Source organism: Sesamum indicum, linkage group LG8, assembly GCF_026168435.1.
Source record: "Sesamum indicum cultivar Baizhima isolate 11 linkage group LG8, ASM2616843v1, whole genome shotgun sequence".
NCBI classification, from domain to species: domain Eukaryota; kingdom Viridiplantae; phylum Streptophyta; class Magnoliopsida; order Lamiales; family Pedaliaceae; genus Sesamum; species Sesamum indicum.
The window spans coordinates 20,250,354-20,265,614 of NC_142664.1; the positions used below are offsets into that span (position 1 = coordinate 20,250,354).

Here is a 15,261-nt window from a genome sequence, read left to right on the forward strand (position 1 = left end):
AAAAAAATAAAGAAGAAAAAACCCCTCTATTAATTATAATATATTTACGTGAATTGTCTGAGTTGAATAACTCAAAAGGAAAAAAATAGTGATTTGTATCGAGATAAAATTTTGAACTCCCATAATATAAAATTAATAAATATTGGGATAACTGATCGATGCGATGATGGCTCCCTATGAAAAAATCGAAGGCGCTTATCCGTCCTAATAATAAAAAGTAAATGGGCAAATAGCCTTTATGATTTCCAACTACATCTCTGCATTTTCCACCATGGATAATATATATGCATGCTTATATTAAATGCCCAGCAGAGGTAATTAATTCCACCTATTTCTCACACCAACTTGAATACATTGATGAGGTGATATCACCCTACAAATTTTAATTCAGATTAAATTTGAATTAATTATATAATTATAATAAATATATTATATTTAATATGTTATTAATATATGATTCATAAAAAATAATAACTGATATAGTTAATATAATTATATTTATTATGTGATTTAATCAGTTCAATAAAAAGATTCAGAAACTAATTTGAATAAGAATTTTCCGTAATTTATAATCCAATAGTCAAAGAGCACATATAATGCACCCATTGCATTGCAGATATGCGCTCGGCCTCCATTAAATGAAAAGTTAAGATAAACACCCATAAAACTTACTACCATAATAAATATTTTAAATGTCTGGTTGGTTTTTGAAGTAATAGCGATGAATTATTATTAATTGAAATAAATTGATTACAATCATTCATGTTGGATATTAATATCTAACAAATTATTACAATAATCGTACTCCAATCAATAATATCAAGTACACTATACTGAATCTAACCAAAGACTATTATTATAATAGAAACACCACCCACTATTAAGTAGAAACAACATCCTACGCATTAGGCGGAGTTTGAACCCATGACTTCTAAATGTCAAGTATTCTTTTCATTAAATACCAACTTTTATTTCGTCCTAAAATAGAAAAACAAGACTGATGCCCACCAATCCCCATCAAGATAATTGCATCTGAATCTGGACAACTAATTGGTTCTTGCAAGGTGCTTTATTTGAATTGATGGATAATTTTGGATTTATAATCCTTTAATTCTAATTCTGAATTATATTTCGTTGGATGATGATAGATTTTAAAATCCATTGATACAAAATCATTTGAAATTACTTTTTTAAATATAAATTAATCAATTCAATTACACGGTAACTTAAATTGGTGGGACATGAGCATACATGTAGTGTAAATGCTGAACGTCTTCACATGATCTTATGTCACAACGTTCGACTTTAATTACTGAACTACTACAGTATTTGATGGCATTAATGTTGCAGCACAATGTAGTTGGCACGTACATGTTACATGGCAAAACGAGACGGCTATCTGTCAGCCAAAAACCGAAGCAAATAGGTCTATAAATATAGGTGGTCTGCGAGAGCTCTAAACCACCATCACTCAATGGCGTCAAAGCTTGAAGTAGAGTTTGAGATGAAATCCAGCCCAGAAAAGGTGTGGGAGAGCATAAGAGAATCCACCACTCTCTTCCCCAAAGCTTTGCCCAAGGAGTACGAGAGCATTGAGATCCTCGAAGGCGATGGAAAATCCGTCGCTTCCGTCCGTCTCATTAAGTACCCTCCAGGTACCTAATCACATTAACTCACACACACACACACACAAGGGTGTAACAAGTGATGAGAATTTTTGTTAATGATTTTCGTCGTTTTGGTATAATGATAATTATTGCTACTAAGAATAATTAATGATAAAGAAATTGTGCATAAGACGATATGCTAGAAACGCTGCAACTGTATTAGATTTGTTGTATATATGACGCATTTCTTTTCTTGATTAGAATAAAATACAAGAATTTTTTTATGAGGATTAAGATACATAGTCATGGTAATATCCTCAAATGCCCTACAGATCATGTTACGTTTGATCCTATAACGTCGTTTGTGGTAGGGATGAGCTTCGTCAATTATGCTACGGCTCATTACATTTTGTTTGTAGTGAAAAGAGATGGAGTTTAAATGGGTGGTTGATGCAGGATTGTCAGCAATTTCAAGCACAAAAGAGAAGATTGAAGTGGTGGATGAAGGTAAGAAAATGCTGAGCTACAGTGTGATAGGTGGAGATATATTGAAATACTACAAGAACTTCAAGGCCCATCTGAGTGTGAGCCCCAAGGATGAAGGAAGTTGGGTGAAATGGTCATGTGAGTTTGAAAAGGCAAGTGAAGAAGTCCCCAATCCAGACCTCGTCCGGGATTTTGCCATCAAGAATTTCCAGGATTTGGATGCTTACATTCTTGGACTTGGAGCTGTCTGAATGCGAACATGTACTTGTGGTTAATTGCTTTTTATCTACTTACCTCAATAAACGAAAATCCTTAATCTCTGAGAGATCAAGGAATCTTAACTAGCTAATAATTGTATTTGAGGAGAGATGGCCTGTGTTAATGGCTCAAAATTTGAAGTTAGTACAATATGTTTTTGCAAGTATATGAATAATTTGACTGTAAAAACTCCTGAATTGAAGGTTTTCTCAAGAACCAACAGCTAGTCCTTTTTTTCTTTTTCTTACCAGGATTACATTAATATCTCAATGAACTAGCTTTTTTTCTTTTTTCTTAACAGGATTACATTAATATCTCAATGAATTGAGTAATCCATCGATTCCTCTAGTGGCCAGATTGCTGCCCCCACTAGCATAGATCGATTCCCGTAGTAATCTGGCTTCCCCCGTTAGCATACATCGGTCTAGAGCAACTTTTCCTAAATCCGACACAGGATTTGATACCGCAAATTGGACTCCAAACCAAATTATATCCCATTTCACAATATAAGCAGATTACAAGTTTCAATTTTTGACTCGCTACAGAAAAAAAAAAGTTTCAAGACTTGAAAAATTCGCTCTAAACTAGATATTTTTGCCATCCGTACAGAACGCAACTTGCAATGAAGAGACAAATTGGCTGTTGGTTTTCATTTTTGCATTATCCAACAACCAAAAACATTTCCGGAATATGTTTATAGAACACATAGTTCAGTGTGATTTATCTTACACTAATATCAGATACAAAACCGAACATATTAAAAACTAAATACACGCCCTTATCCCTATCCCCCAAAATCAAAGAAAAGCACTTTATATAAAGAACCAGAAAAAGGACGATCAAACATCTCATCAAATGACTAATATCTGCACTGAATGTGACTTTAGCTACGAGCACCTGATAGTGCCCACGACAAAAATAACCAATAAAAATCTTCAAATGAAGCACACATCACAAAGAGATCTATCTTCCAGAGCACACCTGTACAAGAATGCAGAAACAGTGCATAGGCATATGAACAGCAAGAAGTTCGCCTACCAACATACTTGGTCGCTGGGGATTTTGGAATGCAGAAAACATGATCACTGAGGATGCAAATCAATTACATGCAAATATTATCTCCGTTATCTGGAACCATCAAACTGCAGTTTGCGCATATACACCCACTTCGAATTTTGGGCACTTGCTTTTCAGACATTGAAAGTAGAATGGCACTAAGATCCTCTTACATATGCATATTACATGTCAATCCCCATCCATAAAAACAAATACCCAAATCTTAAACCAAACATACAAGCAGCACCAAATGAATCAAAGGTCAAAACAAAAGCATCAGAAAGCTATTCTTGAGTTATATCATTGTTCAGCTAGTCCAGAGTAACAGAAAATAGTTGATCAAGAACATTTGGAAAGACTACCTTCCCAAATACCGTGCAGTAATAACCTAAAATATCGACCATTCATATAAAATAAACTTCATACATTTTGTATCCATCAAATAAAGTGGCCTTAGTGAAACATCTAATAGGCGACAGACTAAAGGTACAATAAGGACAGGTCAAATTACACATATGCAACACAAGATGGAAGGATTCACTTGTAAACTAAGGAGGTTCAAAAGCATGGGAGTTACACCAAATCTAACTGCTAGAGCGATTTCCCACACCCAAGATGGTCTTTTCAGCACTTGTCTCTCTAATTTCAACCACTTTTTGGCCTGCTTAATTTGGGGACCCTCAAAATGTTGCAAAGAAGAAATTCATCAATCTTTCATTATCAATGAGCAAACACTGTGTCATTCCGCCTGGGTGGTCTATCCGGAATTGACCCGGGCTTAAACTTTGACGCCTCATGTCTCGCAAGCTCTGGGGGGACAGGACTGTTGCTTTGCATTAGCATTTGCTTGAGATCATAGAAGACTTCTGTATCATGCAGAGTCAAGAATGTTGTAGCCACACCAGTCTTCCCAGCACGACCTGTTCTTCCAATACGATGAGTGTATGCTTCAATGTTACCAGGCATGTCATAGTTGATGACATGTGCCACATCAGGTATATCAATACCTCGTCCAGCAACATCAGTTGCAACCAACACATTATATCTCTTTGTCCTAAAACCTTCAAGGCTTATTTCTCTCTGTTCTTGAGACTTCCCACCATGCAATGTAGTTACACGGTAACCCTCTTTATCCAAAGTTTTAGCAACATTGTCAGCAACTTTCTTAGTGTTAACAAACACAATAGCTGTCTTATCACCTAGTTCATCTAGCAATCTCTTCAATCTATCCATTTTATCATTCTCCTTCGTCATAATAACATGTTGGGTAATAAGATCAGTTGCCTTTCCTGCAGTGCCAATATTGACGACAACTGGATTTCTCAAGTACTTCCTTGCCAACCTCTCCACAGCAGGCGGCATAGTAGCACTAAACATATAAGTGGTTCTGTAAATCCTTTTCTCATCAAGCTCTTCATCTTCATTCTCTGGTTTCAAGTTGCTCGAAGGCATTGCATCTAATACACCAACAACTTGTGGTTCAAAACCCATATCAATCATACGGTCAGCCTCATCAAGAACAACATAATTGCACTGGTTAAGAACCGCATACCTCCTCTCCAAACAATCAAGAAGTCGTCCTGGTGTAGCAATGACAACCTCACAACCCTGCCTAATCCTAAAGCCTTGTTCTTCTATGGATTGCCCACCAACAATGGACACAACCTTTATTCCCAAATAATGAGCAAATTTTACAGTCTCATCCTCAATCTGCTGTGCAAGCTCTCTTGTAGGTGCCATCACAACAGCATAGGGGCCTTCAGCTTCATTCTCCTCACTTATAGGAGGAAGTCTAGTTATGTAAGTCAACATAGGAAGAACAAAAGCAGCAGTTTTACCTGAACCTGTCTCGGCAATACCAATCACATCACGCTGCTGTAGGCCAAGAGGGATGGCAGCCATCTGAATGGGCGATGGAGTCTTGTAGCCAGCCCTCTCAACAGCCTTCAGCAACTCCGGACCCAACTTGCTCTCAGCCCAGCTCCTCATGGGGCGAGGAATCCTGGAACCCTTGTAAGAAATGTTAAAATCTTCCCTGAAAATTCTCCAGTCCCTCTCAGTCATTTCCTCAAGCTTCTTCTCAGACCAATGACGATCCACCCTCATATCAAAGGTATCATACTTTTCAGCCGCCTGCTCCTTCTTCTTCTGCGCAGCAGCTTCCTCGTGAGTCTCCTCGACGCCTTCCTTCTTGCGAATCTCATCACGAAGCTCCTTCTCATTCTTGGCAGCAAGTTTTTTCTGCTCCCTACGGTCCATTCCAGCTCGGAAGCCTCGGCCAAAGAGGAGCCGAGCCTCGTGTGGGTTTTGGTAGAGGGAGTTCATGTCACGAGAGGTGTCCTCAGTATTCTCCCAATCAAAGGAGAATCGAAATTTCTCACTTGGCTTAATCACCCTCTTCTTAGGTTTCTTGGAACCCAAATACTGCTCCTTTATAGCAGCAAGCTCAATTTCACGCTCCCTCTCGGCCAGTTTCTCCACGCGGGCACGATCCCGCGCCCTCTGCTCATCCTCACGTTCTTTCTCACGGTTCCGACGTTCGGAATCACGCTCCCGCTCCCGCTCCCGTTCCCTCTCCCTTTCCCTTTCCCTTTCCCGCTCCCTGTCCCTGTCCCGGTTCCGACGCTCAGTATCGCGGTCCCGGTCCCGGTCCCGGTCCCGGTCGCGGTCTCTGTCTCGTTCACGGTCTCTTTCAGCCGAGGAGTGGGGTTTAGAATCCTGACCATTATTAGCCTGGAGAAGAAGCTCGGCGCGTCGTTTCTGCTGGGCTACTTCTTCCTGGCGGCGTTGGAGGGCAAGCTTTTGACGTTCCTCTTTCGTGAGAAATACAGGCTTCTTAGCTCCATCCACTTTGTCTACGACGTCCTCCGATGCCCTCTTCATTTCTCGGGAATTGGAAATTTAGGGTTCTGCAAGAATTTGGGATCGCTTGGGAGATTGCAGGAGGGGATGCAAACGAAAAATGACAAACAGCTCTACTCTGGGCTGCTGCTGATATATCCTTTAAATTTCGTAGAATGGGCTCAGGCCCAGACTCACTCACCCCAGTCATGGCCCAGTTTCATGTATATCTTGTACTACCAAGAAATCTAACCTCCTATTCTTTTAAATTCAGAGATTTTTGGTCGGTCAATAGAAAGCAACTAGTGTGTTCATCCACTCCCAATGAAGAAGTATTATGCAAACTTGTCTTCCCATTATTATATAGTAAAAGATACAAATAGATAAATTGTAAAAATGGTGACTATGAAATGATTCCGTATTTTTATTGCCACCAAAAAAAAAAAATCTAATTTCAAAGGGAAGTGATTCAGTACAATCACCATATTCTTGGTCATGATTATGGTACTCACTTGATCTGATTTTGGCGCTCTCATAGTTAAGGTTTAACTTCCTTAAGGGAACAATTGCCTCTGATCATAGACTCGTAATGAGGTTGTCTCGACCTGGTGCCCAGGCAATAGATGTTTGGAAATAATTTAGAATAGAAGGTAAGAAGGATTTCAAAAATGTATGCTGATCTTTCCTCTGAGCCCCACACCACGGTGACATGGGGGTACCTGAACTGGGATAGACTACTAACCCAAACACATTTCAACAAATAAAACGATCCAAGAATTGTATATCCATAAATGATTTTAATTTAACGTCCTCCATTTCGGATAGCAAACCTCTGTATCTGATGGCAAAGTTTTAGACATATTGGCAGTTTCATAGTGATCCCTGCAACAGTGGACTCCTAATTACCTATGGTCATCACATAAAATGAAGCTCATATCTCAACATTCGAAAGTAATATGCTTTCAACAGAAATCAACAAATACCCACATTTCCTTACTAAAATAGTCTTTGACATCCAAAATTGTAAATATAAAAAAGGAACTCCTATGAGAACCTCTGCAGAAGTCTTGGTTCATCAGTTCGAGGTTGAACTCAATCAATAAAAGCTCAAATAGCGTGCCATCATTGATGTCTAAGAATCTGCTATGGTAACTTCAACTTCCACACCAGGTTCTATAGTAATTGAAGTGATCTGCTTAACAACATCTGGGGAACTGAAAAGGTCAATCACGCGCTTGTGAACCCTGAGTTCAAACCTATCCCAAGTATTTGTACCTAAGAAACAAAATCCAAAAAGGTAAAATATTTTGGATCAATAAGCAGCTCATGTGCAGAAAAGATATTCCCAAGAAAAAAAAATCAAAAGAGATGAAACTTGTGTATATTAAGGCACACATGGTTTAATACCAAGAATATCACTTGTCATGCAAATTTGAAAATATTGGCAAGTTTCTTTTAGGAACAAAATAAGGGAACACAAGAGACTTTGTCTTTCTTAAGATTATTCACCGGATCTTATATACAAATTTCTATAGCAGTAATAGTAGCACCACAATTACAATGCATGAATAATCAATTTACCCACAGAACTACATATACAAGCACATACACCATTAGATAATTTCCTAGTAATTTCAGATAATACAAGCTACGATGCAATAAAAACTTGAAAAAAAGTCGCTGTTCAATAAATATACAAAAGATGCCTCTACAGCGTATTGGTACAGTAGTATCATGGACCCATCAGAGGACTGATCATTTCAACTTAAGAATTCACCAATAAAGAGATTTCGCTCTCTACAAGATAACATATACTAAATTCTAGTGAATTAAAACAGACAGAACTTCAAATAAACAAGATAAACACAATAAGACAATGTGAGAAATATCACTATCAAATCGACTACACTAACCATACATAGGAACCTCGTCCTGTAGATTCACATAATCCAAAAGCATGAAAAACAAATTTACATCATTTGTGACAGAACTTACCTTCACCACAAGGAGACTTCCTAGTAGTGATGTGAAGAACCTTAGTTGGCATTCTCACTGGTCCCTTGACCCTGAGCCTTTTGTCCTTGGCACCACGAACCAAGTCAGCACATACTGTAAACAACACTCAAGTCAACATTGGCTAAAACCTACCAAAGAAGAGAAGATCACAATCACTTGAATCCATATAACTATGAAGACTAAAAAGTGGATATATTGATCCTCAAGCATCAGAGCTCATACAGTCAATAGAAACACTGCTTCCCATTGGATTAATAAAACACCCAAAAAATGAAAGCAATAACTTTTTCATCAACCACACAAGAATGAAACCAATACTCCAACGAACATTGTCTAAAGGAAGTGACATTTTAAGTACTGTGTTCTAGTGTAAACTCAACTGATTTCCCTTCCTTTGTTGCCTGAAGTAAAAAAAAGAGATTTACAGAAAACAAGAACCATTCAAACAATAGTTACTCCACACACACACACACCACAGTTATACAAGCAAAAACGTTCAGTAAAAGTTAAGGGGAATAGGCTTAGAATTCTTAAGCTGCAACTCAAAGTAGAAACCAACTGATTTCATATCTGTGTAGCAAAACACCAATTAAACTGTTGCAGACACTTGAGCACTTTCCCTATTAACTTGTTCAATTTTGCACCAGTAAACAATAATCGGTACTTGATGAATACCTTTTAAAACTGTCAATAACTTGAAAGAAGTGAAACAACGAACGCACACTAATACGATCAAACACATCATACTAGAAACGGCCGAAGAAAACACCATAGACATACCATACTCAATAAAAAGCACAACTTGCAGAAAGTAAACAGTTAATACAGCACAATGAAATACTGGAAGCGCATCCAAGATCAGCCTACCTTTCTCCAAATTCTTCACGTTCTTTGAGGACAGTGTGATACGAATCTTGTGAATCTGCTCCTGGGACTCCTCTAAACCCGGCTTCGTCGGCTTCATCGCTGCGTACGCCATTGTTTTCGTTTTTTCCAATCCGTGTAACCAAAATAAATCTGAAAAATAAACAGAGTGAAAAACAAAACCCCCTTTTTCTCCTCAATGAAATCAAAACAGACTTTTCAATACTTTCAATTTCGAAGATAAATTCGTACCGGAGGAAGAGAGAAGAGGGCGGCGGCGGTGGTGGAGCTTGGAAAACAGTTAGTCCTTCCGCTTCAACCACTTCTCAGGGAGTGAAATCAGTTTATAAACCTAGGAAGCGAATAGTGGAGCCCAATAGATCCCCTGAGTTCTGGGCCTTAATACTACCAATTGGGCTATGCTTCTTTCTTTCCCTTCTTTTCTTAATTACATGATTTTCAATCATTAATAATTAATTATCTATATTAATCAATAATTAATATTACAATGTATATCGAAAATTATTATTTATTCAAATTTATAACTCTATGGTCATGAATTCCATTCATTGCTCAAAAGCTGGGCTTCAAATGATTGAAGGGGCCCTAATTTTTAAAATTAGGAATGATTACACTGCTCTCCAATATGTTTTGATAAGTTAAAGTATATTTCTTATAATTCGAGAAATTATATTTAGTATTTTTAATATTTATTTTTATTTAATAAATAAATTTCTCTATTAATCGACATTTATGGGATATTAATAATAAAGAAAGAAACAAAATTCATATTTAATCTTGATTGACTTACTATTAACTTATTGCATGTCCAACAAATAAATTTCTCCATTAATTAATATTTATGGGAAATTAACAAAAAAATGGAAAAAAAATTATATTTACCCTTCGATTGACTTATACAAACTTATTGTAAGTCCAATAAATCTCTTCTAACCAAACTATCCTTATAAAAGTAAAGATGTATAATGGTGTTTGATCAAAATATTTATTTATCATGCAGTAAGTCATTATTAAGTCAATTTGGTAAATTTTGACTAAAGAGGGATCTATTTTTTGGAAGAAAATAAACGTTAAGTTTGCTAGATGTAATTTTTTAAACTATAGGGGGTCTAATTACACCAAACTTTAAAGGAGTAAGATGTAATTGCCCCTAAAATCTAACTATTTTTTTTTCTTTAAGTCAATTTCAATTATGTCTTGGTCTCTATCACCGACAACTATAATAATTGATATATTAATTAATGTTATTGAAGTCCAGCAGCGCTATAATAGTTAAAAAAAAATAGATGAAATTCTAAGATCAAATTGGGACTAATTTGCAAAATAAATATTAGTATTCTAATGCACAAGTTAATAAAAATTTTACTGAATAAATAAATAAAAAAACTTGGAATAATATGAAAATAATGATTGAATATGATGATGAAGTGCTAAAGTTCGTGTGGAGTATAAAAAATGACCTCCAAAGTAGCTAAAATCGAGAGTGGAGGAGAGTGAGAGTATGAGATGTTGTGGTACCAATATAACTGTAAAGAGTGTCAATTTATAGGCATCAATAAAGCAAGATTCGATAAGCGGTTAGGAAAAAATCATACACCGTTAAGCAATATGCAGAAGCTAGCTAAATAACAAAAAAATTGGTTCAGAATTTGGACTTATCTGGAAAGAGCTATGACCTTTTGAAGAGGTCAATTTAAAAATGCGAAAATCAGTTGCCTACTGCTTGAAGAGTTGATTTTGGCCGAGTCACTTGGAATTAGTTGGAGCTTTTTTAGTATAACATGTCATAACATACATCAGCAACTTGTGTGACGTATCATTCTTATTGTAGGCTGACTTACTTGTTCTTTAGGCCAACCAAGTTAGTAAGGATAGAGCATATTATAAGCTCAATATCTTTGGTTTGAAATTCAAGTGCAAAATTCAGATTTGAAATTCATGTACCATTTTTTGTTCAGACCTCACTAGTTGATTAATTGTGTGTTGCATCATTGTATTTATTTTGAGTTATCTATACTATATATATAATTAAAAATGAGTGAATTGATATCTCAATTATTTTGATGTGTCAATTTTAAAATTTAATTTAATTAATTCATTTATTATTCAACTTGCCACTCACCCATCTAACTATCCACACCCCCAACTATCTTTCAATAGTTATTTTTTTTTAATTATCATTTATTTTTCTGTCACTATTTTTTATAAATTTAATATTAATTTATTATTTTATATATTTTTTTATTAAATAATAAATTTTTATAAATATTTTATTTAAATTATATTTATAGAAGTTGCACACATATAAAACGTGTCACAATTTACTAATATATGATATGCGTAAAGGCTAGTTGTACTCTGCACCCTAATGACAAGTTGACAACTGACAGAAGGGGATAATATGCATTATTTTGAAGAATATGAGCCGTTTTTCCTATTTTTTTTAATATATAAGGATTTTTAGTTATTTTTTAAAATACTAGGGGCTTTATGAAATTTATCTAAATAAAAGAAATGGCACTTTGCACCCTAAAAAATCTCTCTCCGTGCAACTTGCACCCCAGTTCAGTTTTCTAGCCAAAAAGTGTCACCGATGTGGGGGCGGTTTTATCTTGCAATAAAAATGCTTTTTAGGAATTATAGCCTTTGCACGCAGCTCTTTTAATATTGAGAACATATGTAATTCTTGGGAGAAATAGCATTTTTAGTTTTATATTTTAATATTTCTTTTTAATTTAATCTCATTTGTTACGATTTTATCATATTATTCAGAATTTTTTTTTTTTTAATTTTAGTCATCACGTGTATTTTCATCCATCATTATTTATTCTTAAATTATTTTTTTTAGTTTTAGTCCTAACGTGTATTTTCATCCATCACTAAAACAAAAAAGGTGGGATTTGGCACGGTTAGGACAATCATTCCAAATCCTCTTCCATATTGGAATGGACTTTAGAATACATAAAGAATGAATATTAATAAATGACATCATGATCCATATTTTTCTTGGATTATAATTTTGGGATGGTCAAACCGTTCCAAAATGAGTTTCAAAAAAATAATTACAAAAATTGTCCCAAAAGTCGTTCCAAAATAGTAATGGTTAGTGGTTGGAACTCTATTTGAAAATATTAGAATTAGGAATGGTTTTGCGGTGATCGTTCCTATATGTGTGACAATGGATATCCGAAAGATGACAATAAGAAAATATATTCCAAACTGAGGTTCAAAAGATGATAATTTGGAACGAATTTGGAACACTTTTAATCAATTATGCCAAAAATTATTCCAAATTATTTGTTTTATTTAAGAAGTAATGTATTTCAAAAACAGTTCCAAAACCCGGTACAAATTGAAATGATTTTTCTTGTATTATTTATTTAGTAAACTAAACTGTTCCAAATGAAATACAACGGCTATATTTCAACGATAAAAAAAATTGTTCCTAAAGCCAAGTAAGATGGGATTAATTGAGAGGTGCTACAAAAAAAAAGAGGATAGCAGCTGGAGCGGGCCGAGGGAGGAGGAGGTGGCGGTAAGTAGTTAGATTATTAATATTTTTTTTTATTAAAATTAATTCTTGGAGAAAAGTACTAATAATTTTATTTGTTTTGCAGGAGACGTTCCAGAAGCTATCAAAGGATCATCAACCTCAGCCTACGACCAAGGACCATGATGCCCCTGCCAATTCAGAGACTTCAGTAGCAATGACAGAGCAGCAGATATGGCTGGCTGCAGTCGGGCGCAAGAACGAGGACCGAGTATTCGGCCTTGGTTCTGAGACCTATGTTTATAGCCGGATCTTCACATCACCATTGTCACCCCCATTGATACCGCCACCGCTACCGCCAAACCTGGCCATGGAGGACCGCCTCAGTTGCTTCAAAACGATGATGACCATGATGGGAGAGATGTGGGTCTTCTCCTCGACCGCAACACCGCCTCCGACAAATCCACGTCCTCAAACCAGGACGATATGGTCCTCGCTGACGATGAGGGGTTAGATTAGGTCTTAGATTTTTTTTTTCATATTTGTAATTAGATAATTTTTCATATTAACATAATATTTTTTCTTAATTATTCATGTTTCATAATGTTTATTACATTTCATTATATTATATTTATTCAATTAATTAAATTTATAAATATAATTAATTAAAAATTGATTAAATTAATTTAAATATTTATTTATTCAAATTTATTAAATATATTTTTAAAGTATAAATTATAAATAAATTATAAAACTATAAAGAAATTGTAAAAAAATTAGGAACAATTTTAGTAATGGTATGAAAATGTTAAATATTTAAATAAATGACCATTCCAAATACCGTTACTAAAACAGTTCTAAACACTTGTTCCTAAATTGCACTAATCGTTCCAAATACCATTGCTATTTCAGTTTCACATACGTGTTCCAAACTAAGAAAGACGGTTTCTATATTTATCACCAATACAAGTAAAAATAGTTTCAAAATTCAGGCACGAGTATTATAAAGATTATTCCAAAAGTTTCCCAACAAAAACAATGTAGCCGTTGCAAATTCCTCGAAAACTGTTCCAATTCACTAAATATATATATTGACAAATTCAATATTAGGAATTATTTATATAGAGTGTTACAGTTCCCGTCCCAAATAGGAACGATTTTGCCTGAACCCTTCCTAAGTTTTTCGAACCATTCCAAAATCATTCCAAAATTCGTTCTAAATAAGTTGGGTATCCTCTAAACCATTTCAAATACCAAAAAAAGAAAAAATCGTTCCCAAACCCTCACCAAATCTCGCCTTTTTTGTAGTACATAATTAACAAAGGCGTTAGCATTTTCTATTAATTATTGGACGAAAAATGTACGTGGGGCTAGCATTTAGAAAATTTTCAATTTATAGAATATAATTTGAAAAATCTGAAAAAAAAAAAAAGATTTTGGTCCCTATACTTAATCAGTTATTTAATTTTGGTCCCTAAACTTTCAGACTTGATAAGATTAGTTCCCAAATTGACATTTTTTTAACAGTTTTGGTCCCTACAGTTAGATTTGGCATTAGAATTGACAGAAATATGTCATGTAATGTGCACGTGAGGCAAAAATGATATGGAAAAATAGGAAGAATTATAATTTTGGTCCCTAAACTCAATCACTTATTCAGTTTTGGTTCTCAAATTATCGGGTTTGACAATAGTAGTCCACAATCTAATCATTTTTTAACAACTTGTGCTTTATTCTCTCATTTTTTTTCAAGTTCCATTCTTTCCCAAAGGACCCTTAGCTTGATTTCCTCAAAATTCACTAATAACTTTTTGTTATTCACTAAATTAAACTAATTTTCCTTATTTTTCTTCAAAACTCATTTGAAATTTTTAAGTTTTTAGGCCCAAATCCCCAAAGTGTAAAAACCATCAAACTGTAATCATGATTTGGACAAACATGAATTTTTCTACCTCAATTGCGAGGAGTTCATGATGTTAAAAATGAATGTTAAAATCCACAATTGCAAAAGAATAAAGACTAGGCTTTTGAGGAATTTAAGAATGGGGAATTTTCTTTTCCCATTTATCTCTCAAGTACACCTTCAAACTTGAAAAAAAAAAGAGTAAAAATTTATGTTTCTATTCAATTTCATGAAGCATCCAAGCTTGAAAGTGGAAAAAAAGAGGGTTTTTTTCCCCTCCAATGCTGACTCCGTCAATTCTAACGGAAAATCTAATGGCAAGGATCAAAATTATAAAAAAAAAAGTGTCAATTTGAGGATTAATATTGTCAAACTAAAAAAATTGAAGATCAAAACTGAATAAATGATTAAATATAGAAACCAAAATAATAATTCTCCCTAATAAATCAAATTAAATTAACAAAAAAACCCCATCATATAAGCCCAAAAATATAATTTTTCCAATTCTGACATGAAGTGGTTGGAGTGGAGGAGGAATTCCAATTTCTTGTTTTGGGTATCTTATAAAAGTTGAAGTGAGTAATCCCTGAAAGAATATTAATTTGATTAGTTTATAGGTTGAGATAACAAAGTCATAGTAAACCAATATCATTTGTTATACTCAAACAAAATAAATACGAAAATTTAAGTTTTTTTTTTTTATCATAACTAATTAATAT

General features: G+C 34.7%; 3 protein-coding genes across 3 annotated transcripts; 1 reads left to right on the forward strand and 2 right to left on the reverse strand.

Moving 5' to 3' along the window:
* The first annotated feature begins 1,439 nt into the window (after positions 1-1,439).
* On the forward strand, positions 1,440-2,501 carry MLP423 (MLP-like protein 423). Its single transcript, XM_011088218.3, has 2 exons — positions 1,440-1,655; positions 2,064-2,501. The coding sequence occupies exons 1-2, from the start codon at positions 1,475-1,477 to the stop codon at positions 2,342-2,344; spliced, it is 462 nt and encodes a 153-aa protein (XP_011086520.1). The 5' UTR covers positions 1,440-1,474; the 3' UTR covers positions 2,345-2,501.
* A 1,290-nt stretch (positions 2,502-3,791) lies between these two features.
* LOC105168227 (P-loop containing nucleoside triphosphate hydrolases superfamily protein) lies at positions 3,792-6,392 on the reverse strand. The gene has a single exon (XM_011088219.3). It carries the CDS (start codon positions 6,288-6,290, stop codon positions 4,128-4,130), a length of 2,163 nt encoding a protein of 720 aa, XP_011086521.1. The 5' UTR covers positions 6,291-6,392; the 3' UTR covers positions 3,792-4,127.
* An 824-nt stretch (positions 6,393-7,216) lies between these two features.
* Positions 7,217-9,527, reverse strand: LOC105168228 (small ribosomal subunit protein uS10y). The gene is made up of 4 exons (XM_011088221.3): positions 9,381-9,527; positions 9,132-9,281; positions 8,244-8,357; positions 7,217-7,523 (listed from the first exon to the last, which is right to left on the reverse strand). The coding sequence occupies exons 2-4, from the start codon at positions 9,241-9,243 to the stop codon at positions 7,381-7,383; spliced, it is 369 nt and encodes a 122-aa protein (XP_011086523.1). The 5' UTR covers positions 9,244-9,281; positions 9,381-9,527; the 3' UTR covers positions 7,217-7,380.
* Positions 9,528-15,261: the final 5,734 nt, after the last annotated feature.